At 59.9% G+C, this 27,374-nt stretch overlaps 1 protein-coding gene across 1 annotated transcript in view; it reads right to left on the reverse strand.

Moving 5' to 3' along the window:
- Positions 1–725: 725 nt before the first annotated feature.
- The window catches only part of LOC101881896 (plectin), a 60,903-nt gene continuing 34,254 nt past the window's right edge, over positions 726–27,374 (reverse strand). The window contains exons 24-34 of the mRNA XM_034061746.1: positions 26,698–26,872; positions 24,177–24,334; positions 22,291–22,469; positions 20,138–20,276; positions 19,130–19,474; positions 18,530–18,613; positions 17,906–18,010; positions 16,043–16,141; positions 10,981–14,334; positions 1,339–8,826; positions 726–931 (exon numbers count right to left, since the gene is read on the reverse strand). Coding sequence (XP_033917637.1) covers positions 2,527–8,826; positions 10,981–14,334; positions 16,043–16,141; positions 17,906–18,010; positions 18,530–18,613; positions 19,130–19,474; positions 20,138–20,276; positions 22,291–22,469; positions 24,177–24,334; positions 26,698–26,872 — 10,938 coding nt within the window. The 3' untranslated portion in view covers positions 726–931; positions 1,339–2,526. The remainder of the gene's footprint in view (positions 932–1,338; positions 8,827–10,980; positions 14,335–16,042; positions 16,142–17,905; positions 18,011–18,529; positions 18,614–19,129; positions 19,475–20,137; positions 20,277–22,290; positions 22,470–24,176; positions 24,335–26,697; positions 26,873–27,374) is intronic.

Consider the following 27,374-nt stretch of genomic DNA (forward strand, 5'->3'; position numbering starts at 1 on the left):
TCTGCATCCAGCCCCACATCCAGCCCCACATCCAACCTCATATCCAGCCCCACATCCAACCTCATATCCAGCCCCACATCCAACCCCACATCCAGCCCCACATCCAACCCCACATCCAGCCCCACATCCAGCCCCACATCCAACCTCATATCCAGCCCCACATCCAACCTCATATCCAGCCCCACATCCAACCCCACATCCATCACTGCATCCATCCCTGCATCCAGCCCCACATCCAGCCCCACATCCAACCTCACATCCAGCCCCACATCCAACCCCACATCCAACCCCACATCCAGCACCACATCCAACCCCACATCCAACCCCACATCCAGCCCCACATCCAACCCCACATCCAGCCCCACATCCAACCCCACATCCAACCTCACATCCAACACTGCATCCAGAACTGCATCCAGCCCCACATCCAGCCCCTTATCCAGCCCCACATCCAACCCACATCCATCTCCCCATCTACCCCCACATCCAGCACTGCCCCAACCCCACAATGCTGCACCACAACCCACTGCATCCCACAGCCCAAAGAGCATCCGGACACCCCCAACCAGCACCAGTGTCACCAGAGCAGCACTGGGTTGACCAGAGCACATGGAGGTGCCGCTGGTTGGAACACCCTTTACTGCCCCATATGGCAGTGCCAGGACCCCAATGGGCGGCACAACCACCGGCAACACCCGCGGAAGCAAAACACACAATGAGAGTCATCATCATCATCATCATCATCATGTTAATAAGGGATGCGGAGGAAGGACAGACACGTGGCAATGGGAGCAGCGGAAGGAGGAGAAGTGGTAATGGCATCACCGGGGCCGGCAGAGGTGCCCCGGCAGCACCAGCACCGCTCCCGGTGTCCTCAGCCTGGTGCCGGCTCTGGGGCTCCGGTGAGGGGGTTGGGATGAACATCCGCACACTACAACAGAGCGAACAGAGAGATGGGATGAGACAATGGGATGGAGCCTGAGCCCACACCGGCAGTGCCAGCCTGTGCCGAGCGGTGCCCATGGCAGAGCCCGGAGGACACCGACAGCCGCGGACGTCGCGGTGTAGGTACACATGGAGCGCGGCACCGGCTGAAGCCCCAGCACCAACGAACAGCTCCATAGAGAACAACCGCAGTCACCGCGGTGTAGGTACACATGGAGCGCGGCACCGGCTGAAGCCCCAGCACCAACCCCATAGCACCAACAGCCCCATAGAGGGAACAACCGCGGATGTCGCGGTGTAGGTACACATGGAGCGCGGCACCGGCTGAAGCCCCAGCACCAACCCCACAGCACCAACAGCCCCATAGACAACAACCACAGACGTCAGTGTTACCTGTGCCGGTGAGCGCGGCGGAGCCGTCACCGCATCCCAACGTCCCCTCGAGCCCGTCCGTGTGTTGCCGACACCAGAGACCCATGTGAGGAGCTCTCCCAGCGGTGCCACAATGACCCCAGTGGGGACAGACGTCTGCCGGAGAGAGAGGCTGTTACCGCGGCACCGGCACCGGTAACCGCCACCAGGGTAACAGGACCGCGGCATCCCCAACACGGAGCGCGGTGGTGACCACCACCCCCCATGTTGTGGGGTCCTATGGCCTCCACACCCCTCAATGAACCCCCGCGGTGAGGGTGACGCGGTGCATGAACCGCGCATGGAGCCGGGTTGAGTTTGGCATCACCGAGTCCGGCACCGGCTCTGGCAGATGCCAACTCATTCCTGGTTAGTAATTCCTTGCTAAGTCCTTCTTAAGTCCTTGGTAACTCATTAAAGCTGCATTAGCATCATTGCATGAAGCACATCCCATATACACGGGCAGCAGGCGGCGGCGGCGGCAGCTCCCATTGGAACCGGTTGCGGTGCCGGAGCCGAAGCGGTGGCCATAGGCTGGCGGAGGCGGCGGGTCCTGGCGGGTGAAGCACTGGAGCATACTGGGACCACTGGTGCTGTGGCACTTACGGTGGTGCCGCGGTCATGCTGGGGCTATGGCAGAGCATTGGCTCCGGTGCTTGTTTGGTGTCAGGTGCATGGTGCTGGCAGTGACCTCCTCCTTGCGCCAGCACAGCCGTGGCTATAGGGTCGTCTCCTCCTTGGGGAGCAGGATGAAGCAGCGAGTTAGTTATAAAAGAGTCTCTAAGTGGTTAGATCCAAAAGATAGAAACAGTTTTCCTGGTTTCTTGGTGGTTTTCTGGTGTTTTCCTGGTGTTTTCCTGGTGTTTTCCTATGGGTTTTCTGGTGTTTTCCTATGGGTTTCCTGGTAGTTTCCTGGTGGTTTTCTGGTGGTTTCCTATGTGTTTTCCTATGGGTTTTCCTATGTTGAGTCGCCTGTTTGCAGCCATGCGCCGGCTGATTCCCCTTTCAACACACACACCCCCTGGACCACACCGGGTTAGTTTTGGTTAAGGCTTCGGCAAGGTCATCACCACATTCAACCAGTAACAGCAGATCAGTCCTATGGAGCAGCAGCAGCTTTGCCACATGCGGAGCGAGCGGCAGCAGGTTCCTCACGCAGGGGCCGGTGGCTCAGGCCACGCGCGGTGGTGGCAGCCGGTGCACCGCGGTGTGCTCGGTGCCGGCATCCATCCCACAGCACCAAACCGCAGCCTCTGTGGCACCCACAGTGTATCTGCGCCCGAAGCTCGAGGAGGAGTATGAGGAGGAAGAGAAGGTCATGGAGAAGCCGGATCCGGTGGCGTCGAAGCTGCCGCGCCGGGAGCCGGAGCGGGATCCGGTGCGGGATCCGGTGCGGGAGCCGGACGCGGAGCCGGCGCTGCTGACGTTGTAAGGGCTGTAATACCCTTTGCTGGACTGGGAGGAGGCCTCCAACAGGCGCAAACCGGTGCCGTCCTCCACCATACTCCTGTCCATGGCATCCTTGTAGGAGATCTTGAGCTTGGTCTTGGGGCAGGTGAGGTACTTGGAGTAGGTGTTGACGTCGCGGAGCTTCTGTGCCGTACGGGCGTCAATGGTTCCCTTCTGCAGCGCCACATCCAGCGACACGCGCCCGGCGGCATCCGGCTCGATCAGGCCTCCGGTCAGGTACTGAACCTCCAGGAACCTCTGCCCGGCCTCATAATAGAGCCAACCCTTCTTGAGCGCCTGAGCCGCCGACATCTTGGTCTTGGTGCGCGGGTCCTCGAAGCCGTAAAACGCCTTTTGCGCCAGGTTGATGCGGTCAACCATGATCTTGTCCACCAGGCCCTTGGTGACGGCGTCGGCCACGGTGCACTTGTCGCCGGTGACGGGGTCGATGATGCCGCCGGTGCAGGCCTGAGCCTCCAGCAGCCGCTGCCCGGTGATGTTGTCCACCAGGTTGCGGCGCATGGCTTCGGTGATGGACACCTTCTCCAGGGTGTCGGTGTCCAGGATGCCGGCAACCGGCCCCGTCTCTTCGGTGGGGTCTGTCCACATGGTTACCGGTGTCCTCACCGGTGTGGGGCTGACGCCATAGGAGGAGGAGGAGCCCACGGAGGATGACCGCGAGCGGAAGCCGCTCATGTTACCGGAGAGCATATCGGCGAACTCGGTGATGGAGAGTGTGCCGGCGCGGTACTGGTCCAGCGCCGACTGGTCGATCAGCCCCTTGCCGATGGCGTCATCGATGTCATACTGACGCCCCGAGCGCCGGTCGATGATCATGGACTTGACCACACCATCGGAGGAGGATGTGGTGATCTCCTCCCATTCACACTCCTGCTCCGACAGCTCCAGGTAGGTCTGGTGGTCAATGAGCCCCTTGCGGTAAGCCTCATACACTGACATCTCCTTGCCCGTCTCGGGGTCCACGATGACCACCCTGCGCTTGCGGACGGACGACTTGGACGACGTCTTCCTCTCCCTCTTCTTCTCCTTGAGGGGCAGGAGGCAGAGGCCGGTCTCAGGGTCGGTCACACACCGATCCATGAGCTGTAGGTAAGTCAGGTTCTCCTCCGTGTTGGGGTCGAAGAAACCTTTGGTGTCATCACTGGGGTCGGACAGGATCTCATTCATCTCCTCGTCAAACAGACCCCTCTTGTAGGCCACCTCCACGGGCAGACGGTGACTCTCCTCGGGGTCAATGATGCCGCCGGTGGCGATCTGAGCCTCCAACAGGCGGATTCCGTGGTCCTTGAGGATCAGCCCCTTCTTCATGGCCTGGAACAGGGAGATGAGCTTCCCGGTGTAGGGGTCGCGGTATCCGGTGACGGCTCTCTCGGCAGACAGCAGCTTGTCCTTGAACTCGGGCCCCACGATGCCCATGCGCACGGCCTCCTCCACCGTCAGCTTCAGCCCCTTGATGGGGTCAATGACGTAGCCGGTGGCTGCTTGAGCCTCCAGGAGCTCGAAGGCGGTGCCGGGACGGATGATGCCTTTCTTCATGGCCTGGTACACCGAGAGCCTCTCCTTGGTGGAGTCCACGAGGACGCCGGCAATGCAGCTGGTGCCTTCCAGGAACTTCTTCAGGTGCTGGGTGACCTCCTCGACGGAGGCGAGGCCGTCGCGCAGCCGCCGCGCGGTGGCCTCGTCCATCACCTGCGACCTCACCAGCTCCTCCACCGTGATCTGCTTGCGGAGGCCGCGGAAGGTGAGGTTCGGTGCGTCACCCAGCGGCAGCAGCAGGACTCCGGTGCCCTCGTCGCGGTGACACCTCTTCAGCAGCTGCCTGTAGCTCAGCCTGTCCTCTGTGCTGGGGTCCAGGAAGCTGCGAACCTCACTGGGCTCGGACATCATGTCATAGGTGTCCCTGGTGATGAGGCCGCGTTGAATTGCCACATCCAGGGGTATATGGAAGCCCAAGTGTGGGTCAATGACACCACCGGTGGCGATCTGAGCATCCAGGAGCTTGAGAGCCTCCTCGCTGGGGATGAGCTCCTTCTTCATGGCCTGGAAGATGGAGATCTTCTGCTCGCTGTAGGGGTCTCTGTATCCGGTTACAGCCCTCTCGGCTGACAGGAGCCGGTCGTGGATCTCCGGCCCCACGACCCCTTTCCTGACGGCCTCATCCACGGTCAGCATCTCGTTCTTTATGGGGTCTATCATGAAGCCGGTTGCAGCCTGAGCCTCCAGGAGGGATCTTGCCACCTCGGAGCTGATCAAACCCTTCTTCAGCGCCTGGTAGATGCTGAGCTTCTGCTTGGAGGACGGGAGGTAGATCCCGGCCACACAACCCGACCCATACAGGTACTTCCAGACGGTCTCCACCTCCAGGAGCTCGCGGAAGCTCTTGGATCCCTCCTTGAGCAGGTTGTAGATGTCCTGGGTGATGATCTTGGCCTCGTAGAGCTCCTCGGCTGTGATTCGGCGTCGGATGTGGTCATAGGACGTCAGGTTCTGCTGCCTGATGATCTCAGTCTTCTCGATGATCTCGATGATGATGATGATCATCCTCTCCTTGGACACGCGGCCGGACCTGAACTCCTCCATCAGCTGCCTCCGCTGCTCCTCGGGCAGCAGGTCCGACTGCATGATCTCCCATAGGGACATGGATGAACCCGCTCGGCTGCCCACAGGGATGTCCACCTGCGTCTCCTCGAACACCTTCCTCGTCTCGGCCTCGGTGTACACCTGAGTGGCCTCCACCACCGCCGGCCTCTCTGCCTCCCGCAGCGGCAGGAGGTAGAGGCCGGTCTCAGGGTCCTCGATGCACTTCTCCTTCAGCTGCGTGTAGGTCAGGTTCTCCTGTGTATTGGGGTCAATGAAGCCTTTGGTGTCATCATTGGGGTCGGACAGGGTCCGGTTCATCTCCTCATCGAGGTACCCGCGCTTGTAGGCGACCTCAATGGGCAGGCGGTGGCTGTGCACGGGGTCGATGATGCCGCCGGTGGCGATCTGAGCCTCCAACAGTCGGACGCCGTGAGCCTTGGCAATGAGCCCCTTCTGCATGGCCTGGAACAGGGAGATGGTGTTGCCTGAATAGGGGTCCTTGTATCCGGTTACAGCCTTCTCGGCTGACAACAGCTTCTCGTGCAGCTCCGGTCCCACCACACCAGCCTTGACGGCCTCATTGACATAGAGCTTACGGTTCTTGACGGCATCGATGAGGAAGCCGGTGGCCGCCTGTGCCTCCAGGAGGACCACGGCTGTACCGCGCTGCAGCAGGTTCCTCTTCATGGCCTCATAGAGGTTGAGCTTCTCCTTGGTGGCCTCCACATAGACACCAGCAATACAGTCGCTGCCATGCAGGAACCTTCTCACTGCCTCCGTGTCCGAGAAGTCCTTCACCGTCTTCTTGCCCTCCTTCAGTTGTTGGTACTGGGTTTTGGTGAGGATGTTGGACTCCACCAGCTCACCGGCCGGAACAGGAGCGCGGAGCCCACTGAACGTCAGCCTCTCCTGCTTCTTGGCCTCGGCCTCCTCGATGATGGTGATGATGATCTTGATGATCTTCTCTATGGTCACCTTACCGGTCTTGTACTGCCGGAGCAGCTCCCGCCTGTGCTCCTCGGTGAAGTACTCCGAGTGGATCAGCTCCCATATGGTCATGGTCTGGCCCTTCATGGTGCCCACCGGCACCTCCACGGTTGTCTTGGTGAAGCACTCCTTGGCCTGGCTGTCTGAGTACACCTCCTCCTGCTGCGCCTGAATGGCTGCATCAGACAGCGGCAGCAGGTACAACCCGGTCTGCTTGTCGCGGCGACAGCTCTTCTGCATCTGGCTGTAGCTGAGGTGTTCCTGGGTGTTGGGGCAATAGAAACCCTTGGCCTCATCGCGGAGCTCGGCCATGGCCTCGTTCATCTCCGGCTCAAAGTACCCCCGTTTGTAGGCGACGTCGAGCGGCAGCCGATGGCTGTGGACGGGGTCGATGATACCGCCGGTGGAGAGCTGTACATCCAACAACCGCACGCCGGTGTCACCGGGAATGAGGCCTTTCTTCAGCGCCTGGAACAGGGAAACCGTCTGACCCGTGTAGGGGTCCTTGTATCCGGTGACTGCCTTCTCTGCCGACAACAGCTTCTGGTGCAGCTCCGGTCCCACCACCTCAGCCTTCACTGCCTCATCCACCGAGAACAGGGTGTTCCTCACCGGGTCTATGATGTAGCCGGTTGCTGCCTGTGCCTCCAGCATGGCCACGGCCACCTCCGGCTTCAACAGGTTCCTCTTCAGGGCATCATAGAAGGTGAACTTCTGTCCGGTTGACTCCACCAACACCCCGGCAATGACACCGGTTCCCTTCAGGTACTGCCGCACGGGCTCCATCTCCACCACATCCTTCACCGTCTTCTTGCCCTTCTGCAGCTCATTGTAGATGTCTTTGGTGATGACTTTGCTCTCCAGCAGCTCCGCGGCCGGTACCGGCGCCCGGAGGCCATCGAAGCACATCTGAGTCTTCCTCTCGCCTTCCTCCACAACCGTGATGATGATCCTGATGATCTTCTCCACCGTGATCCTCCCGGTGCGGTACTGGTGGATCAGGTCCCGTCTCTGGTCCTCGGTGAAGTGTTCCGAGTTGATGATCTCCCAGATGGTCACTGTCCTGCCTTGGAAGGTGCCAACCGGTGGGGTCACCGTGGCCTTCTTGAACACGTCTTTGGCTTCCTGCTCGGTGTAGAGCATCTCTGAGGCTTTGGTTGCCTGGTCAGTGAGGGGCAGGAGGCAGAGGCCGGTCTCGGGGTCGGTCACACACCGACCCATGAGCTGGGTGTAGGTCAGGTTCTCCTGTGTGTTGGGGTCAATGAAGCCCTTGGTGTCATCATTGGGGTCGGACAGGATCCGGTTCATCTCCTCATCGAGGTACCCGCGCTCATAGGCAACCTCAATGGGGATGCGGTGACTGTTGATGGGGTCGATGATGCCGCCGGTGGCGATCTGAGCCTCCAACAACCGGATGCCGTGGTCCTTGTCAATCAGCCCCTTCTGCATGGCCTGGAACAGGGAGATGCGGTCGCCGGTGTAGGGGTCCTTGTATCCGGTTACAGCTCTCTCGGCCGCCAGCATCTTATGGTGCAGCTCAGGGCCAATGATTCCCTCTCGTACGGCCTCACTCACCGACAGCCTCATGTTCCTCACCGGGTCCATGATGAACCCGGAGGCTGCTTGAGCCTCCAGTAGCACCAGTGCCAAGCTCGGACTCAGCATCTTCTGCTTCATGGCCTCATAGATGCTCATCCTCTCATTGGTGGGTTTGATGACCAAGCCGGCGATGCTGCTGTGGCCGCGCAGGTAGCGCCGGAGCTCATCCCTCTGTGCCAGCTCTGCCACACTCACCAGACCCTTCACCAGCTGCTCCAGGCTCTCCGGGCTCAGGACTCCGGCATCCACCAGCTTCCCTGCAGGCACCTTCTGCCGGATGCCATCGAAGGCCAACTCGGGCTCACCATTGTGCTCTATGGCATCCACCACGTCCTTGCCGTTGGGCACACCGTGGACGTGCGGTTGTGCCACAGCAACCACAGCCTCTATGGGCACATCATCCGTCTGGATCATGATCTCTCGTGTCTGTGCCAAAGCTGCTTTATACTCCTCCTGCATCTGCTCCAAGCGGTCGCGCAGCCTCCGGTTCTCCTCTTCCAGAAGCTTCTCCTGGTGCTGCCGCTGCCTCTGCAGCTGCTGCAGCTCCTCCTGCTTGTGCCTCACGTTGTCCTCGGCCTCCCTCTGCTGCCTCATGGCCTCATCCAGCAGAGCCTTCAGGTGCAGCCTCTCCTGCTCCATCTCCTTCTGCTGCTGCTCCTGCTCCAGCTTCAGGCTCTCGGCTTTGGCCACCTCCTCCCTGAAGAGCTTCTCCAGCTTCAGCTTCTCCTCCTCTATCAGCTTCTCCTTCTGCATCAACTCATCCTTCTCGGTCAGGAACTGATGCTGCAGGAGCTGCGTCTCCTGTTGGAGCTGCGCCTGTTGCGCCACATGCATCTGCAATGGAGACAGGAGAGGCCGGTTACATGGTACCGTGGTGGTGTGACCGGTTACATGGTACATGGTGGTGGTGTGAGCGGTTGTACCATGGTGGTGGTGTGAGCGGTTACATGGTACATGGTGGTGGTGTGAGCGGTTGTACCATGGTGGTGGTGTGAGCGGTTACATGGCACCGTGGTGGTGGTGTGAGCGGTTACATGGTACCGTGGTGGTGTGAGTGGTTACATGGTACATGGTGGTGGTGTGAGCGGTTACATGGTACCGTGGTGGTGGTGTGAGCGGTTACATGGTACCGTGGTGGTGGTGTGAGTGGTTACATGGTACCGTGGTGGTGTGAGCGGTTGTACCATGGTGGTGGTGTGAGCGGTTACATGGTACCGTGGTGGTGGTGTGAGCTGTTATATGGTACCGTGGTGGTGGTGTGACCAGTTACATGGTACTGTGGTGGTGGTGTGAGCGGTTACATGGTACCATGGTGGTGGTGTGAGCGGTTGTACCATGGTGGTGGTGTGAGCGGTTACATGGTACCGTGGTGGTGGTGTGAGCGGTTACATGGTACCGTGGTGGTGGTGTGAGCGGTTACATGGTACCATGGTGGTGGTGTGAGCGGTTACATGGTACCATGGTGGTGTGAGCGGTTACATGGTACCATGGTGGTGGTGTGAGCGGTTGTACCATGGCGGTGGTGTGAGCGGTTATATGGTACCGTGGTGGTGGTGTGAGCGGTTATATGGCACCATATAGTGCCAAGGGTGTGGTGAGGGGGACATGCACCGTGGCAGCACAGGGCTATGGCATCACCCAACCCCATGGGCCCCATTGCAGGGATGGGGTGAATGGGAACTGAGGAGGCTGCAGCAAACATGGGGCAGGACCAGCAGGGATGGACACTGAGGTTTGGGTCTGGGACCCCAATACAAGAGGGATGTGGAGTGAGACCGGATGAGGCCACAGGGATGATGCAGGGATGGGGCAGATCCCATAGAGCCAGGATGGGAGATGGGATGGGGCAGCCTGGGGAGGAGAAGGGGAGACCCCAGAGCAGCTCCAGTGAATAAAGGGGCTGAAGGGACCTGGAGAGGGGTTTGGGATGAGGGATGAGGGATGGGATGAGGGATGTGGGGATGGGATGAGGATGCAGGGATGGGATGAGGGATGAGGGATGGGATGAGGGATGAGGGATGAGGGATGAGGGATGGGATGAGGGATGCAGGGATGGGATGAGGGAAATGGCTCCAATTGGAAGAGGGATGGATTGGATGGATCTTGGGGAAGGTTCTTCACCATGAGGGTGGTTGGACACTGGAATAGGTTGAATGGAGAAGCTGTGGCTGCCCCATCCCTGCAGTGCCCAAGGCCAGGATGGGGCTTGGGGCAGCTGCTCCAGGGGAAGGTGTCCCTGCCCATTAAGGGATGGAGCTTTAAGGTCCCTTCCAACCACCCCATGGGCCTGTGGGTTCTATGGGGTCGGGTACCAAGGTAGGAGCTGTGCACAGAGATCAATGGAGGACGAACACAGGAGCCCATAAAGGTATTGGGGTCACCCCCATAACAGGAGCATGCAGGGGGGTGAAGGTCCTGCCCTGACCCCACTGCATCAGTGCCGGCTCCAAGCACCCCCTGACCCACATGCTGTGGGTCCTGCCCCACATGCACCCAATGGCTGCGCTATGGACACGGGAGGAGGCTCATGGCATGGACCAGCCCCATGGCTGTGCCACACCACAGTGGTTATGGTGATCACACCATAGTGGTTATGGTGATCTCTGCCACACCACAGTGGTTATGGTGATCTCTGCCACACCACAGTGGTTATGGTGATCTCTGCCACACCACAGTGGTTATGGTGATCACACCACAGTGGTTATGGTGATCTGGTTATGGTGATCTCTACCACACCACAGTGGTTATGGTGATCTCTGATCTCTATCACACCACAGTGGTTATGGTGATCACACCACAGTGGTTATGGTGATCTCTACCACACCACAGTGATTATGGTGATCTCTACCACACCACAGTGGTTATGGTGATCACACCACAGTGGTTATGGTGATCTGGTTATGGTGATCTCCACCACACCACAGTGGTTATGGTGACGGTGACCAGGACCCGGCGCCACCAACACTAAGTGAACCCATCCCTCAATACCTCCTCTGCCTTCCGCTGCAGCTCCTTCGCCTCCTCCTTCAGCCTCTCCTTCTCCTGCTCCAGGTCGGCTATGGCACAACGCAGCCTCTCGGCGTCCTGGTCGCTCCGGAGCCTCTGGGTCTCCAGGCTCTGCACCAGAACCATCTTCTCCTGCGTGGCCAGCTCGGTTTGGTGCAGCCGCTCACTGATCTCCTCCACCTGCTTCTTGAACCTCTTGGCCTCGTCCTCAGCCTTGGCTTGAGCCAGACTCATCTCGGCCACGTGCACTTTGAGGCTCTCGGCCTCGGCCACCATCTCCATCTGCCTCCTGCGCTCGGCCTCTAGAGTCCTCTGGAAGCCTTCGGTCTCCTCGGCCAATCTCTGCTGCATCTGCTCCTTGTCCTCCTGCAGCCGCTTGGCTCTTTCCTGCGCCAGCTCCTTCTGCTTCTGCAGCATCTCAGCCTCAGCCTTGAGCCTCGAGGCCTCCTGCACCGCCTGCATCTTCTCCTTCAGCATCCTCTCGGCCAGCGCCCGTTGTTGCGCCAGGTCATCCTCGGCCAGCTGCCGCATGCGCGCGGCCTCCTGAGCCTCCACGCTCAGCCTCGCCACCTCCTCGGCCACCAGCCTCATCTTCTCGGCCTCCTCCGCCAGCAGCTTCTGGGTGTTGTCCTTGTCCTTGAGGATCAGAGCCTTGTTCTCCTCCTCGATGCGGCTCTTGAGCCTCACCAGCTCCTCCAGCTGCACCCGCACCTTGAGCAGCTCCTCCTCCACCAGCGCCTTCTGCCGCGCGGCCTCACCGGCCTCCTCCTTCAGCCTCTGCAGCTCCTCCTCCAGGATGTCCTTCTGCCGGTCGGTCTCGTCCAGCCTCAGCCTCACCGAGGTCAGTTCCTTCTCCACCTGAGCCTTCTGCCTCAGCGTCTGCTCCGCGAACTTCTTGTGCTTCTCCATCTCAGCATCAGCGACTTCCTTGTGCCTCAGCGCGGCCTCCTCGGCCCTGGCGCGCCGCGCGGCCTCCACCTCGGCCTCCTTGCGCAGAGCCTCGGCCTCCTCCTGCGCCCTGGCGGCTGCCGCGGCCTCCTCCTCGGCGCGCAGCTTCAGCCTCTCGGCCTCCTCCACGCGCTGCCTCGACAGAGCCGCGTCCCTCTCGGCGCGGCCTCGCTCCTGCTCGGCCTCCTCTGCCGCCCGGCGCGCGCGCTCGGCCTCGAGCCGCAGCCTCTCCGCCAGGCTCTGCTCCTGCTGCCTCTCCTGCTGCCGCTCCTGCTCCTGCGCCGCGGCCTCGCGCGCCATGTCCTCAGCCTCGACTCGCTTCTGTGCCGCCTCCCGCGCCAGCCGCAGCTGCCGCTCGGCCTCCCTCTCTGCCGCCTCCTTCTGCCTCCGCGCGTCCTCCACCGCGGCTCGGAGCCTCTCCACCTCCTCCAGCGCCAGGCGCCGCTGCCGCGCGGCCTCCTCCTCCGCGGCCACCATGTCCTGCAGCTTGTCCTCGGCCTCGCGCCTCCGGCCTTCCTCCTGCAGCGCCAGCGCCCGCTGCCGCTCGGCCTCCCTCTGCGCCTGCTCGCGGCTGCGTTGAGCCTCCTCGGCCTCGCCTCGGATGCGGCTCAGCTCCCGCTCCAGCTCGGCCTTACCGGCGGAGGCTCGTTCAAACCCGGCCTTGAGCGCGCGGATCTCATCCTCCACCTGCCGCCGCTGCCTCCGCGTGTCCTCCACCAGCGCCTTCTGCCTCTCCAGTTCACTCTCGGAGCTGCGCTTGAGCTGCTCGATCCTCTCCTCGATGTCCTGTTTGTGCTGCTCTGCCGCCTCCTCCAGCAGCCTCCGTTGGTACATCTCATCCTCCGCCAGCCGCCGCAGCCGCTCGTTCTCGGCCTCCTTCTCCTTCAGAGCCATCTCCGCCTCCGCCTTCAGCCTCGAGGCCTCGTTGATGGCCGCCAGCTTCTCCTTGAGGATGCGCTCGGCCTCGCCTCGCTGCCGCGCGGCCTCGTCCTCCGCCAGCTGCCGCTGCCGCTTGGCCTCCTCGGACAGCGCCCGCAGCCTCGCCGCCTCCTCCGCCAGCTCCCGCAGCTTCTCGGCCTCGGCCTCCAGCCTCTGCTTGGACTTCTCGCTGCTGGACCTCGACTCCTCCTCGGCTCGAGCCTTACTCTGCAGCAGCACCTCCATCTCCGCCCTCATCTTGGCCAACTCCTCCTCCACCTCCTTCCTCTTCCCGATGGCCTCGCTCACCTCCTCCTTGAGCCGCGTCTGCTCCTCCTCCAGCAGCAGCCTCTGCTGCTCCGCGTTGTCCATATCGGCCTTCAGCCGGATCAGCTCCTGCTCCGCCGACAGCTTCTGCTGGGCCGTGTCCTCCGCCAGCTGCCGCTGCCTCTGCAGCTCGTCCTCGGCAGCCTCCTTCTGCCTCAGAGCCTCCTGCTCGGCCTTGGCGCACTTCCGAGCCTCACGTTCCGCGTCCTCCTTCTGCCTCTCGGCCTCCTCCTGCGCCAGCGCCTTCTGCTGCGCCACCTCCTCCGCCTGCAGCCGCAGCCTCAGGGCCTCGTTCGCCTTCTGCCTCCATCGCTCCAGCTCCTTCTCCGCCTCCTCCCGCGCGTCCTCGGCCTCGCGCTGCCTCCGCGTCAGCCTCTCTGCCTCCTCCCGCAGCTGCTCCACGGCTCCGTGTTCGCGGCGCAGCGACAGCTCCAGCGCCGCCGTCTGCTCCACCGCGGTGGCCTCGGCGCTGCGCTGAGCCGCCTCCTGCGCCACCAGGATCTGCCTCTCCTTCTCGGCCTCGGCCTCGCGCAGCCTCCGCTCGGCCTCCTCCGCCTGCAGCCTCAGCGCCTCCAGCGCCGTCCTCGCCTCCTGCTTCTGGCGCGCGGCCTCGCGCTCGGCGCACACCTTCCGCGCCAGCTCCTCCTCGGCCTCGCGCTTCCGCTGCCTCTCCTCCTTCACCTGCCTCCGCAGGCGCTCGGCCTCGTCCTGCGCCTGCCTCCGCTGCCGCTCGGCCTCCTCGGCGCGCGCCCGCAGCTCCCCCAGCTCGGCCTCGGCCTCCCGGCGCTGCCGCTCGGTGCCCTCCAGCTGCCGCCGGATCAGCCGGATCTCCTCCTCCACCTTCCTGCGGTTGGACTCGGCCTCCTCGATCAGCTTCTCCTTGGCCTCCATTTGGAGGTCCGAGTTCTGGCGCAGCTGCAGCAGCTCCTGGTGGATGTTCTGCTTCTGCTGCTCCGCGTCCACGGCCACAGCCTCGCGCCTCGACACCTCCTCCCGCATGCGGCTCTGCAGCTCCTGCGCCTCGGCCTCCGCCTGCGCCTTGGCTTTGGCGTGAGCCTCTGCCAGCTGCCGCTGCCTCTCCAGCTCAGCCTCCACCTCTGCCAAACGTTTCCTCTCCTCCTCCTTCAGCTTCTCGGCTGCTTTCTGAGGGGGGCAGGGAACAGAGAGGGGAGAAAGAGAGATCACAACCGGATGGGACTGGGATGGGACTGGGATGGGACTGGGATGGGACTGGGATGGGACTGGGATGGGACTGGGATGGGACCGGGATGGGACTGGGATGGGACCGGGATGGGACTGGGATGGGACCGGATGCGGTGACGCCGGCAACAGGAGACGTGTGGCACCGGAGAACACAGCCGGGACGGCAGCGGCAGCACAGCCTCAGGCACCATAGACAGGAACAGCAACAGCGCGAGCAAAGCGATGGAGCCACCATAGCCAGAGCCAACCAAGAGCCTCCGGCACTCATTGGGGTCACCGCAACGGAGGCAACAGCGCCAAAAGCCACCAACTACATAGGGATGGAGCATCCGGATGAATGGGATGGAGCATCCGGATGAATGGGATGGAGCATCCAGATGAATGGGATGGAGCATCCGGATGAATGGGATGGAGCATCCGGATGAATGGGATGGAGCATGAGGATGAGGATGGAGGGAGATGGGAGGAAGGAGCCAATGGGAAAGCCTCAATGATGTGGAGAGCAGCCCAAGCTCCGGCCTCGCCTCCACACACCAGCATGAGGATGAGGGGGATGGAGCATGAGTGGGATGGAGCATCCGGATGAGTGGGATGAAGGGAGCAGATGGGAGGAAGGAGCCACCATGAAAGCCTCAACACCGCGGTGAGCAGCCCAAGCTCTGGCCTCGCCTCCACACACCAGCATGAGGATGAGTGGGATGGAGCATGAGGATGAATGGGATGGAGCATGAGGATGAGTGGGATGGAGGGAGGTGGGAGGAAGGAGCCAATAGGAAAGCCTAAATGATGTGTAGAGCAGCACAAGCTCCGGCCTCGCCTCCACACACCACACACCAACCTGAGGCCCTTCGGTGGCCATGCCATAGAGCCTCAAGCCACATGCACCATAGGGAGGACGGCGCATACCCCATACCAGGCACATGCCAGTGAGCAGAACCCATTGTGCCATATGAGCCACATCCCTCAGGATGGCACCGGGAGAGGAACGGAGGCAGAGGAGGGTGAGGAGCAGCAATGGGACATGCTTGGGGTGAGCACCATGGACCTTATTACACCCTCCATTACTCCCCACCACCAACACCCCCATGGCAAAGCACCAGTAAAGCATCTCCACTTGGAGGCACAAACCAAGACTTAGGTCACCAAAGCAGAACCGCGGTGCCGGCAACCCACAGCCATGAGCCTGCACTGTGCATATGGGAAGTGCCTCCTACCACCGGTGCCACCAGAGATGGGCATCATGGTCCCACCATAATGGGCATCATGGTGCCACCAGAGATGGGCATCATGGTCCCACCAGAGATGGGCATCATGGTCCCACCATAATGGGCATCATGGTCCCACCAGAGATGGGCATCATGGACCCACCAGAGATGGGCATCATGGTCCCACCATAATGGGCATCATGGTGCCACCAGAGATGGGCATCATGGTGACACCAGAGATGGGCATCATGGTCCCACCATAATGGGCATCATGGTCCCACCATAATGGTCACCGCGGTGCCACCATCACCAGGCATCTTGGTACCACCATCACGGGTGCATCAGGGTTAGGCCCACAGCAGTGTCAGTGATGGCAGCAGCCGCCTCCCACCAGCAGCCCCAGTTTGGTCACTGGTGGGATGTGGTCACCGCCAGGATCCTACCTCCTCGTGCTCCATGCGCCGCAGGCTGTCGGTGATGAACCGGATGTACTGGCTGGTGAGGGTGGTGAGTTCACTGTACTGAGTGCGCAGGTCCACGTACTGCAGGAGAGGAGGGTACATGGCACATTGTGGCACACTATGGTACACTATGGCACACTATGGTACACTATGGTACACTATGGTACACTATGGTACACTATGGTACACTATGGCACACTATGGCACACTATGGCACACTATGGTACACTATGGTACACTATGGTACACTATGGCACACTATGGCACACTATGGCACACTATGGTACACTATGGCACACTATGGTACACTATGGCACACTATGGTACACTATGGTACACTATGGCACATTGTGGCACACTATGGTACACTATGGTACACTATGGTACACTATGGCACATTGTGGCACACTATGGCACACTATGGCACACTATGGTACACTATGGCACACTATGGCACAGCATGGCACACCATGGCACACTATGGCACACTATGGCACACTATGGTACACTATGGCACACTATGGCACACTGTGGCACACTGTGGCACACCATGGCACACTATGGCACACTGTGGCACACTATGGTACACTATGGCACACTATGGCACACTATGGTACACTATGGCACACTATGGCACACTATGGTACACTATGGCACACTATGGCACAGCATGGCACACTATGGCACACTATGGCACACTATGGCACACTATGGCACACCATGGCACACTATGGCACACCATGGTACACTATGGTACACTATGGCACACTATGGGACACTATGGCACACTATGGCACACTATGGTACACTATGGTACACTATGGCACACTATGGCACACTATGGCACACTATGGCACACTATGGCACACTATGGCTCACTATGGCTCACTATGGCACACTATGGTACACTATGGCACACTATGGTACACTATGGTACACTATGGTACACTATGGCACACCATAACACACCATAGCACACCATAGCACACCATAGCACACCATGGCACACCATGGCACACCATAGCACACCATGGTACACCATAGCACACCACGGCACACCATGGCACACCATAGCACACCATAGCACACCACGGCACACCACGGCACACCATAGCACACCACAGCACACCACAGCACACCATAGCACACCATAGCACACCATAGCACACCATAGCACACCATGGCACACCATGGCACCCCGCGGCACACCAGCAGTGCTTGGGCCAGGCCTATACCACCACCTTTTGAAACGGCTGTGGCTTTAGGGTTAAGCTTGAGCTTGAGATCATTATGGTTATGGGTTCCTTCAAGGCCAGGCTGGACTGAGCCCTGGGTACCATGGTTTAGTGTGGGCTGTCCCTGCCTATGGCAGAGGGTGGAACTGGATGATCTTAAGGTCCTTTCCAACCCTAATGGTTCTATGGGTTAGGTTTAGGATCAGGGTTGGGTTGGGTTTGTGTTAAGATTAAGGTTATGTTTAAGGTTAGGGTTAGTGTTAGATAAGGGTTAGATAACTGTTAGATTAGGATTAGGTTTAGTATAGGGTCACTGTCATGCTCATCATGGGGGTAATATTCTCTCACCTCCCAGAAGATGCCATTAGGAATGGGGTCAATAGATTTAGGGTCAGGTTTAGAGTCAGGTTTAGGCTCAGGGTCAGGGTTAGAGTCAGGGTCAGGTTTAGACTCAGGGTCAGGTTTAGGCTCAGGGTCAGGTTTAGTCTCAGGCTCAAGTTTAGCCTCAGGTTTAGGCTCAGGCTCAGGTTTAGGGTTAGGCTCAGGCTCAGGTTTAGGCTCAGCTTTAGGCTCAGGTTTAGGCTCAGGTTTAGGCTCAGTCTCCCCTCACCTCCTGGATGACGCTGTCAGAAGCCGACTGCACTTTGGCTTTCTTGGCCGGTGATGCCAAAGGCTCCACCTGCGCCTGGAAGCTCACGAGCTGCAGCTCATAGTCCTGCATAGGATACAGGTCCCATTGATCTGTGCCCCATTGCAGGACCCACATCTGCCCCCCAGGACCCACATCTGCCCCATTGCAGGACCCACATCTGCCCCCCCAGGACCCACATCTGCCCCATTGCAGGACCCACAACTGCCCCATTGCAGGACCCACATCTGCCCCCATAGCCCCATCCCCCCCCAGGACCCACATCTGCCCCCCAGGACCCACATCTGCCCCATTGCAGGACCCACATCTGCCCCCCCAGGACCCACATCTGCCCCCAGGACCCACATCTGCCCCCCAGGACCCACATCTGCCCCCAGGACCCACATCTGCCCCATTGCAGGACCCACATCTGCCCCCCAGGACCCACATCTGCCCCCCAGGACCCACATCTGCCCCATTGCAGGACCCACATCTACCCCCCAGGACCCACATCTGCCCCATTGCAGGACCCACATCTACCCCCCAGGACCCACATCTGCCCCCCAGGACCCACATCTGCCCCCATAGCCCATCCCCCCCCCACACCTTTATGGCATCAATGTACTGCTTGGCATGGAGCTGGCACTCATCAACCTGCTCCTTGTGGCGCTCGCATTCCTCCAGCAGCTCCTATGGCACAAACCGGGATGAGCCCCATATGATCTGGCAACACCAGCCCCATAGGATCCGGCAGCACCAGCCCCATAGGATCCTGCAGCGCCAGCCCCATATGATCTGGCATCACCAGCCCCATAGGATCCAGCACCACCAGCCCCATAGGATCCGGCAGCACCAGCCCCATAGGATCCTGCAGCGCCAGCCCCATATGATCTGGCATCACCAGCCCCATAGGATCCAGCAGCACCAGCCCCATATGATCTGACATCACCAGCCCCATAGGATCCTGCAGCGCCAGCCCCATATGATCTGGCATCACCAGCCCCATATGATCCGGCACCACCAGCCCCATAGGATCTGGTACCACCAGCCCCATATGATCCAGCATCACCAGCCCCATATGATCCGGCACCACCAGCCCCATAGGATCTGGTACCACCAGCCCCATAGGATCCAGCATCACCAGCCCCATATGATCTGGCAGCACCATCACCACAATCTGGCACCCCCACCCCACCCCCCCCTTACCTTCTCCCTCCTCAGCACCTCCCTGGCTGCAGTGACCTCCCCAACCGGCAGCTCCTGGATCTCCTCCTGCCTGTTCCTGGCCTCCTGCAGCCAGAGCCGCATCCGGGCGCAGCTGTCGCGGTAGCGCCGGAGCCGCAGGCTCAGCTGCTGCAGGTCCCGGTGCCGGAGCTCAGCCTGTGCCAGGAGCCAGCGCCAGCGCTCCAGCACCTGCCGCGCCCGCAGCCGCTGCCGCTCCAGCTCCGCCTGCCCCTCAAGCATCCGCTCACTGGCGTCTTTGGCTTTGCCGAGGTCGGACTCCAGGCTGGTGAATAGGGGTTGGTGGCTCTCGGCCTCTGCCTGCAGGCGCTGGGGGACATGGAGCAGAACCATCAGCACCGGGATGTGCCATAACACCAGCAGTGCCATACACCCACCATGGTGCCGTCAGCACCGGGATGTGCCATAACACAACCATGGTGCTGCCGGCACATGGAGCAGCACCATCAGCACTGGTTCATACCATAACCCACTATGGTGATGCCATCAGCACCAGGATGTGCCATAACACCCACTATGGTGCTGCCGGCACCGGTTCATGCCATACACCCACCGCGGTGCTGCCAGCACATGGAGCAGCACCATCAGCACTGGGATGTACCATAACACCAGCACCGTGGTGCTGCCGGCACCAGTTCATACCATAACCCCACTGTGGTGCCATCAGCACCAGTTCATACCACACACCCTCCATGGTGTTGCCAACACCAGTTCATGTCACACACCCACCGCAGTGTTGCCAACACCAGTTCATACCACACACCCACCATCAGCACCGGTTCATGTCACACACCCACCGTGGTGATGCCAACACCAGTTCATGTCACACACCCATCATGGTGTTGCCATCACTGGTTCATGTCACACCCCCCCTGTGGTGTTACCAACACCAGTTCATACCACACACCCACCATGGTGCCATAGGCACCAGTTCACGTCACACCCCCCCCGCGGTGTTGCCGTCACCGGTACCTGCAGTTCCGCCTGTGTAGCCTCCAGCGCCGGCAGCTCCGATGGCACCACCTGCACATCCTTGAGCTGCTGCTCATACACCTGGATCAGCTGCTCGGCTCTATGGGTGCCATGAACCACCAGCTGCAGGGTCTTCAGTCTATGGGGATGGGGTCGGACCATAGGATGTGAGGGAGGCACCAGATTGGCACCAACCATAGAACCATGATATGGGTTGGGTTGGATGGGACCTCAAAGCTCATCCAGATCCAACCCAGGCCAGGACATGGACCCATTCCCATGGAGAGGATGCTCTGAATCCACATCCCTGCATCCCTATCCCTGTATCCCTATCCCTGCATCCCTATCCCTGCATCCCTATCCCTGCATCCCTATCCCTGTATCCCTATCCCTGCATCCCTATCCCTGTATCCCCATCCCTGCATCCCTATCCCTGTATCCCCATCCCTGCATCCCTATCCCTGCATCCCTATCCCTGCATCCCCATCCCTGTATCCCCATCCCTGTATCCCCATCCCTGCATCCCTATCCCTGCATCCCTGTATCCCTATCCCTGCATCCCCATCCCTGCATCCCCATCCCTGCATCCCCATCCCTGCATCCCCATCCCTGTATCCCCATCCCTATCCCTGTATCCCTATCCCTGCATCCCTATCCCTGTATCCCTATCCCTGTATCCCCATCCCTGTATCCCCATCCCTGTATCCCTATCCCTGTATCCCCATCCCTGTATCCCCATCCCTGTATCCCTATCCCTGTATCCCCATCCCTGTATCCCCATCCCTGTATCCCCATCCCTGCATCCCCATCCCTGCATCCCTATCCCTGCATCCCCATCCCTGTATCCCTATCCCTGTATCCCCATCCCTGTATCCCCATCCCTGCATCTCTATCCCTGTATCCCTATCCCTGTATCCCCATCCCTGTATCCCCATCCCTGTATCCCCATCCCTGCATCCCTATCCCTGCATCCCCATCCCTGTATCCCTATCCCTGTATCCCCATCCCTGCATCCCCATCCCTGCATCTCCATCCCTGTATCCCTATCCCTGCATCCCTATCCCTGTATCCCCATCCCTGTATCCCTATCCCTGCATCCCTATCCCTGCATCTCTATCCCTGTATCCCTATCCCTGTATCCCCATCCCTGCATCCCTATCCCTGTATCCTCATCCCTGTATCCCTATCCCTGTATCCCCATCCCTGCATCCCTGTATCCCCATCCCAGTTCAGCCCATCCCATCCCAGTTCAGTCCATCCCATCCCAGTTCAGTCCATCCCATCCCAGTCCATCCCATCCCAGTATCCCCAGTCCCAGACTCACTTCTCCATGTAGATACTGGAGAGGCTCAGGACCTGCTCCATCCCCATCCCAGTTCAGTCCATCCCCATCCCAGTTCAGTCCATCCCATCCCAGTTCAGTCCATCCCATCCCAGTTCAGTCCATCCCATCCCAGTATCCCCAGTCCCAGACTCACTTCTCCATGTAGATACTGGAGAGGCTCAGGACCTGCTCCATCCCCATCCCAGTTCAGTCCATCCCCATCCCAGTTCATCCCATCCCAGTTCAGCCCATCCCATCCCAGTTCAGTCCATCCCATCCCAGTCCATCCCATCCCAGTATCCCCAGTGCCACACTCACTTCTCCATGTAGATACTGGAGAGGCTCAGGACCTGCTCCATCCCCATCCCAGTTCAGTCCATCCCATCCCAGTTCAGTCCATCCCATCCCAGTTCAGCCCATCCCATCCCAGTTCAGTCCATCCCATCCCAGTTCAGTCCATCCCCATCCCAGTCCATCCCATCCCAGTTCAGTCCATCCCAGTTCAGCCCATCCCTTCCCAGTTCAGTCCATCCCATCCCAGTTCAGTCCATCCCATCCCAGTTCAGTCCATCCCAGTTCAGTCCATCCCATCCCAGTTCAGTCCATCCCATCCCAGTTCAGTCCATCCCAGTTCAGTCCATCCCATCCCAGTTCAGTCCATCCCCATCCCAGTTCAGTCCATCCCATCCCAGTTCAGCCCATCCCATCCCAGTTCAGTCCATCCCCATCCCAGTTCAGTCCATCCCATCCCAGTTCAGTCCATCCCATCCCAGTTCAGCCCATCCCAGTCCAGCCCATCCCATCCCAGTATCCCCAGTCCCAGACTCACTTCTCCATGTAGATACTGGAGAGGCTCAGGACCTGCTCCATGCGCTGCTGGGTCAGCTCCAGTTGGCTCCTCAGTACTGGTGCAGATACTGGTGACTGCTCCAGTGCCAGCACTGGCTGAGCCTCATCCACCACCAGTGCCAAGCGCTGCCGGAGCCCATCCAGCTGCTTATGGGTTTGCTGTGGGGCACAGGGGCAGGGTGTGGGGCTGATACTGGTGCCCATACACCCCTATGGGTGCTGAGCACTGCTATGGGTGCCCCATACACTGCTATGTGTACCCCATACACTGCTATGGGTGCCCAATACACTGCTATGTGTACCCCATACACCCCTATGGGTGCTGAGCACTGCTATGGGTGCCCCATACACTGCTATGGGTGCCCCATACACTGCTATGGGTGTCCCATACACTGCTATGGGTGCCCCATACACTGCTATGGGTGCCCCATACACTGATATGGGTGCCCCATACACTGCTATGGGTGCCCCATACACTGATATGGGTGCCCCATACACTGCTATGGGTGTCCCATCCAGCTGCTTATGGGTTTGCTGTGGGGCAGAGGGGCAGGGTGTGGGGCAGACACTGGTGCCCATACACCCCTATGGGTGCCCCATACACTGCTATGGGTGCCCCATACACCCCTATGGGTGCCCCATCCAGCTGCTTATGGGTTTGCTGTGGGGCAGAGGGGCAGGGTGTGGGGCACTGATCCTGCCCCATACACCCCTATGGGTGCTGAGCACTGCTATGGGTGCCCCATACACTGCTCCATATGGGTTTGCTGTGGGGCAGAGGGGCAGGGTGTGGGGCTGATACTGGTGCCCATACACCCCTATGGGTGCTGAGCACTGCTATGGGTGCCCATACACTGCTATGGGTGCCCCATACACTGCTATGGGTGCCCCATACACCCCTATGTGTCCCCCATACACCCCTATGTGTGCCCCATACACCCCTATGTGTACCCCATACACCCCTATGTGTCCCCCATACACCCCTATGTGTACCCCATACACCCCTATGTGTCCCCCATACACCCCTATGTGTCCCCCATACACCCCTATGTGTGCCCCATACACCCCTATGGTTACCCCATACACCCCTATGTGTCCCCCATACACCCCTATGTGTCCCCCATACACCCCTATGGGTGCCCCATACCCCCCTATGTCACCCATACACCCCTATGTGTACCCCATACCCCCCTATGTGTGCCCCATACACCCCTATGTGTACCCCATACACCCCTATGTGTCCCCCATACACCCCTATGTGTACCCCATATACCCCTATGTGTACCCCATACACCCCTATGTGCCCCCATACACCCCTATGTGTCCCCCATACACCCCTATGTGTGCCCCATACACCCTTATGTGTCCCCCATACACCCCTATGTGTGCCCCATACACCCCTATGTGTACCCCATACACCCCTATGTGTGCCCCATACACCCCTATGTGCCCCCCATACACCCCTATGGGTCCCCCATACACCCCTATGTGTGCCGCATACACCCCTATGGGTACCCCATACACCCCTATGGTTACTCCCCCCCACACCCCCAGCCCCACATACACCCCTATGGGTCCCCCATACACCCCTTTGTGTACCCCATACACCCCTATGGTTACCCCCATACACCCCTATGTGGCCCCCCCCCCAGCCCCACACCCGATCCCCACATACACCCCTATGTGCCCCCATACCCCCTATGTCCCCCCCATGCCCACCCCATATACACCCCTATGGTTACCCCATACCCCCCTATGTCCCCCATACCCCCCATGCCCCCCCCATGCCCACCCCATATACACCCCTATGTGTACCCCATACCCCCCTATGTCTCCCCTATAGACCCCTATCCCCCCCCCCCTCACCTGCAGCTGTGAGATGCGCTGCTCACACTCAGCCTCAGGCTCCTGCTCCATTGGCAGCCTCAGGCTCTGGTTGGTGCTGGTCTCAAACTGGTCCAGGTCCCTGCTCAGCTCCTGCAGCTGGGACAGGAGCTGCTGGCAACGGGACTCATCCTGCTCGCCTGGGGACACAGGGGGGGACCCATTGACATACATGGGGGGGGTCAGGGGGGACCCATTGTATCCATAGGGATGGGTGAGGGATGTCCCATTGCATTCCCATTGTATCCATAGGGATGGGTCAGCATCATCCCCCTCTGTATCCCTATTGATGCATCACCCCCTCCTTCCCCATTCCCCCCCCATATCCATGCCCCCCCATTCCCCACATCCATAGGGATGGGTCATCATCCCCCTCCATTCACATCTATAGGGATGGGTCATCCCCCTCCCTCCCTATTCCCATCCCATATCCATCCCCCCCATCCCCATCCCTATGGATGGGTCATCACCATCCCACTGTTCCCATCCATAGGGATGGGTCAGGAGGGTCCCATTCACATCCATAGGGATGGATCAGCCCCATCCCCCTCTGTATCCCTATGGATGCATCACCCCCTCCTTCCCCATCCCCCCCATATCCATTCCCCCATCCCCATCCCTATGGATTCAGTGTCATATCCCATCCCTATGGATGCATCCCCCCCCCCCATCCCCATCCCCATCCCCATGGATCCGGTTCCATATCCCATCCCTATGGATGGTTTCATATCCCACCTCTCTCCATCCCCCTCTGTATCCCTATGGATGCATCACCCTCTCCTTCCCTATTCCCATCCCATATCCATCCCCCATCCCTATGGATTCGGTTCCATATCCCACCCCTATGGATGCATCACCCCCTCCTTCCCTATTCCCATCCCATATCCATCCCCCCCCATTCCCCACATCCCTATGGATGGGTCAGGAGTGTCCCACTCTGTTCCCATTCACATCCATAGGGATGGGTCAGCACCACCCCCCCATCCCCATCCCTATGGATTCGGTTCCATATCCCATCCCTATGGATGCATCACCCCCTCCCTCCCCACCTCCCCCACATCCCCCCCCCCCATCCCCATCCCTATGGATGGATCAGCACCATCCCCCTCCATTCACATCCATAGGGATGGGTCAGGGATGTCCCATTCACATCCATAGGGATGGGTCAGGGATGTCCCATTCACATCCATAGGGATGGGTCAGGAGGGTCCCATTGTGTCCATAGGGATGGGGCAGGGGGGTCCTATTGTAGCCATAGGGATGGGTCAGGGGGGTCCTATTGTAGCCATAGGGATGGGGCAGGGGGGTCCTATTGTATCCATAGGGATGGGTCAGGGATGTCCCATTCACATCCATAGGGATGGGGCAGGGGGGTCCCATTCACATCCATAGGGATGGGTCAGGGGGGTCCCATTGTATCCATAGGGATGGGTCAGGGGGGTCCCATTCACATCCATAGGGATGGGTCAGGGGGGGTCCCATTGACATCCATAGGGATGGGTCAGGGGGGTCCCATTGTATCCATAGGGATGGGTCAGGGGGTCCTATTGTGTCCATAGGGATGGGGCAGGGGGGTCCTATTGTAGCCATAGGGATGGGTCAGGGGGGTCCCATTGACATCCATAGGGATGGGTCAGGGGGGTCCCATTGACATCCATAGGGATGGGGCAGGGGGGTCCCATTGACATCCATAGGGATGGGTCAGGGGGGTCCCATTGACATCCATAGGGATGGGTCAGGGGGGTCCCATTCACATCCATAGGGATGGGTCAGGGGGGTCCCATTCACATCCATAGGGATGGGTCAGGGGGGTCCCATTCACATCCATAGGGATGGGTCAGGGATGTCCCATTCACATCCATAGGGATGGGTCAGGGATGTCCCATTCACATCCATAGGGATGGGTCAGGGATGTCCCATTCACATCCATAGGGATGGGTCATTATCCCCCCCCCATTCCCATCCCTATGGATGCATCACCCCCCCACATCCCTATGGCTGTTCCCACCTCTCTCCCCCCCCCCCTCATCCCCATTGCTGTTCCACCCACCTGCCTCCCCCCCCCCCCCCCACATCCCCATGGCTGTTCCCACCTCTCTCCCTCCCCCCCCCATCCCTATGGCTGTTCCCACACCCCCCCCCCCCCCTCCCGGCTGTTCCACCCACCTGCCTCCCCCCCCCCCCCCCCGTATCCCCATGGCTGTTCCACCCACCTCCCTCCCCCCCCTCTGTATCCCCATGGCTGTTCCCACATCCCCCCCCCCACATCCCCATGGCTGTTCCCACCTCTCTCCCTCCCCCCCCCCACATCCCTATGGCTGTTCCACCCACCTGCCTCCCTCCCCCCCCATCCTTATGGCTGTTCCCACACCCCCCCCATCTGTATCCCTATGGCTGTTCCCACCCCCCCCCCCCACATCCCTATGGCTGTTCCCACACCCCCCCCGGCTGTTCCACGCACCTGCCTCCCCCCCCCCCCCCCCCCCATGGCTGTTCCACGCACCTGCCTCCCTCCCGCTGCGCAGGCGCTCATGGTGCTGGGCACAGGCCTGGAACTGGAGCCGCATCCGGAGCCTCTGGTCTGGGCTGAAGCTTTGGCTGTTGAGGCTCAACTGGAGGAAGGTCTGGAGCTGATGCTGGGAGAGCTGGAGCTGCTGGTGGCACTGGTGAGGCTGGAACTGGGACATACAGAGTGTACTGGGATAGACTGGGATAGACTGGGATACAGTGTGGGAGAGCTGGAGCTGCTGGTGGCACTGCTGGGGCTGGAACTGGGACATACAGTGTACTGGGATAGACTGGGATATACTGGGATAGACTGGGATACACTGGGATATACTGGGATAGACTGGGATATACTGGGATATACTGGGATATACTGGGATAGACTGGGATATACTGGGATAGACTGGGATAGACTGGGATATACTGGGATATACTGGGATACACTGGGATACACTGGGATACAGTGTGGGAGAGCTGGAGCTGCTGGTGGCACTGGTGAGGCTGGAACTGGGGGACACACAGAGTACTGGGATATACTGGGATAGACTGGGATAGACTGGGATACACTGGGATAGACTGGGATACAGTGTGAGTGTACTGGGATAGACTGGGATAGACTGGGATAGACTGGGATACAGTGTGGGAGAGCTGGAGCTGCTGGTGGCACTGGTGAGG

This window comes from Melopsittacus undulatus, chromosome 1, assembly GCF_012275295.1.
Source record: "Melopsittacus undulatus isolate bMelUnd1 chromosome 1, bMelUnd1.mat.Z, whole genome shotgun sequence".
In the NCBI taxonomy this organism is placed as follows: domain Eukaryota; kingdom Metazoa; phylum Chordata; class Aves; order Psittaciformes; family Psittaculidae; genus Melopsittacus; species Melopsittacus undulatus.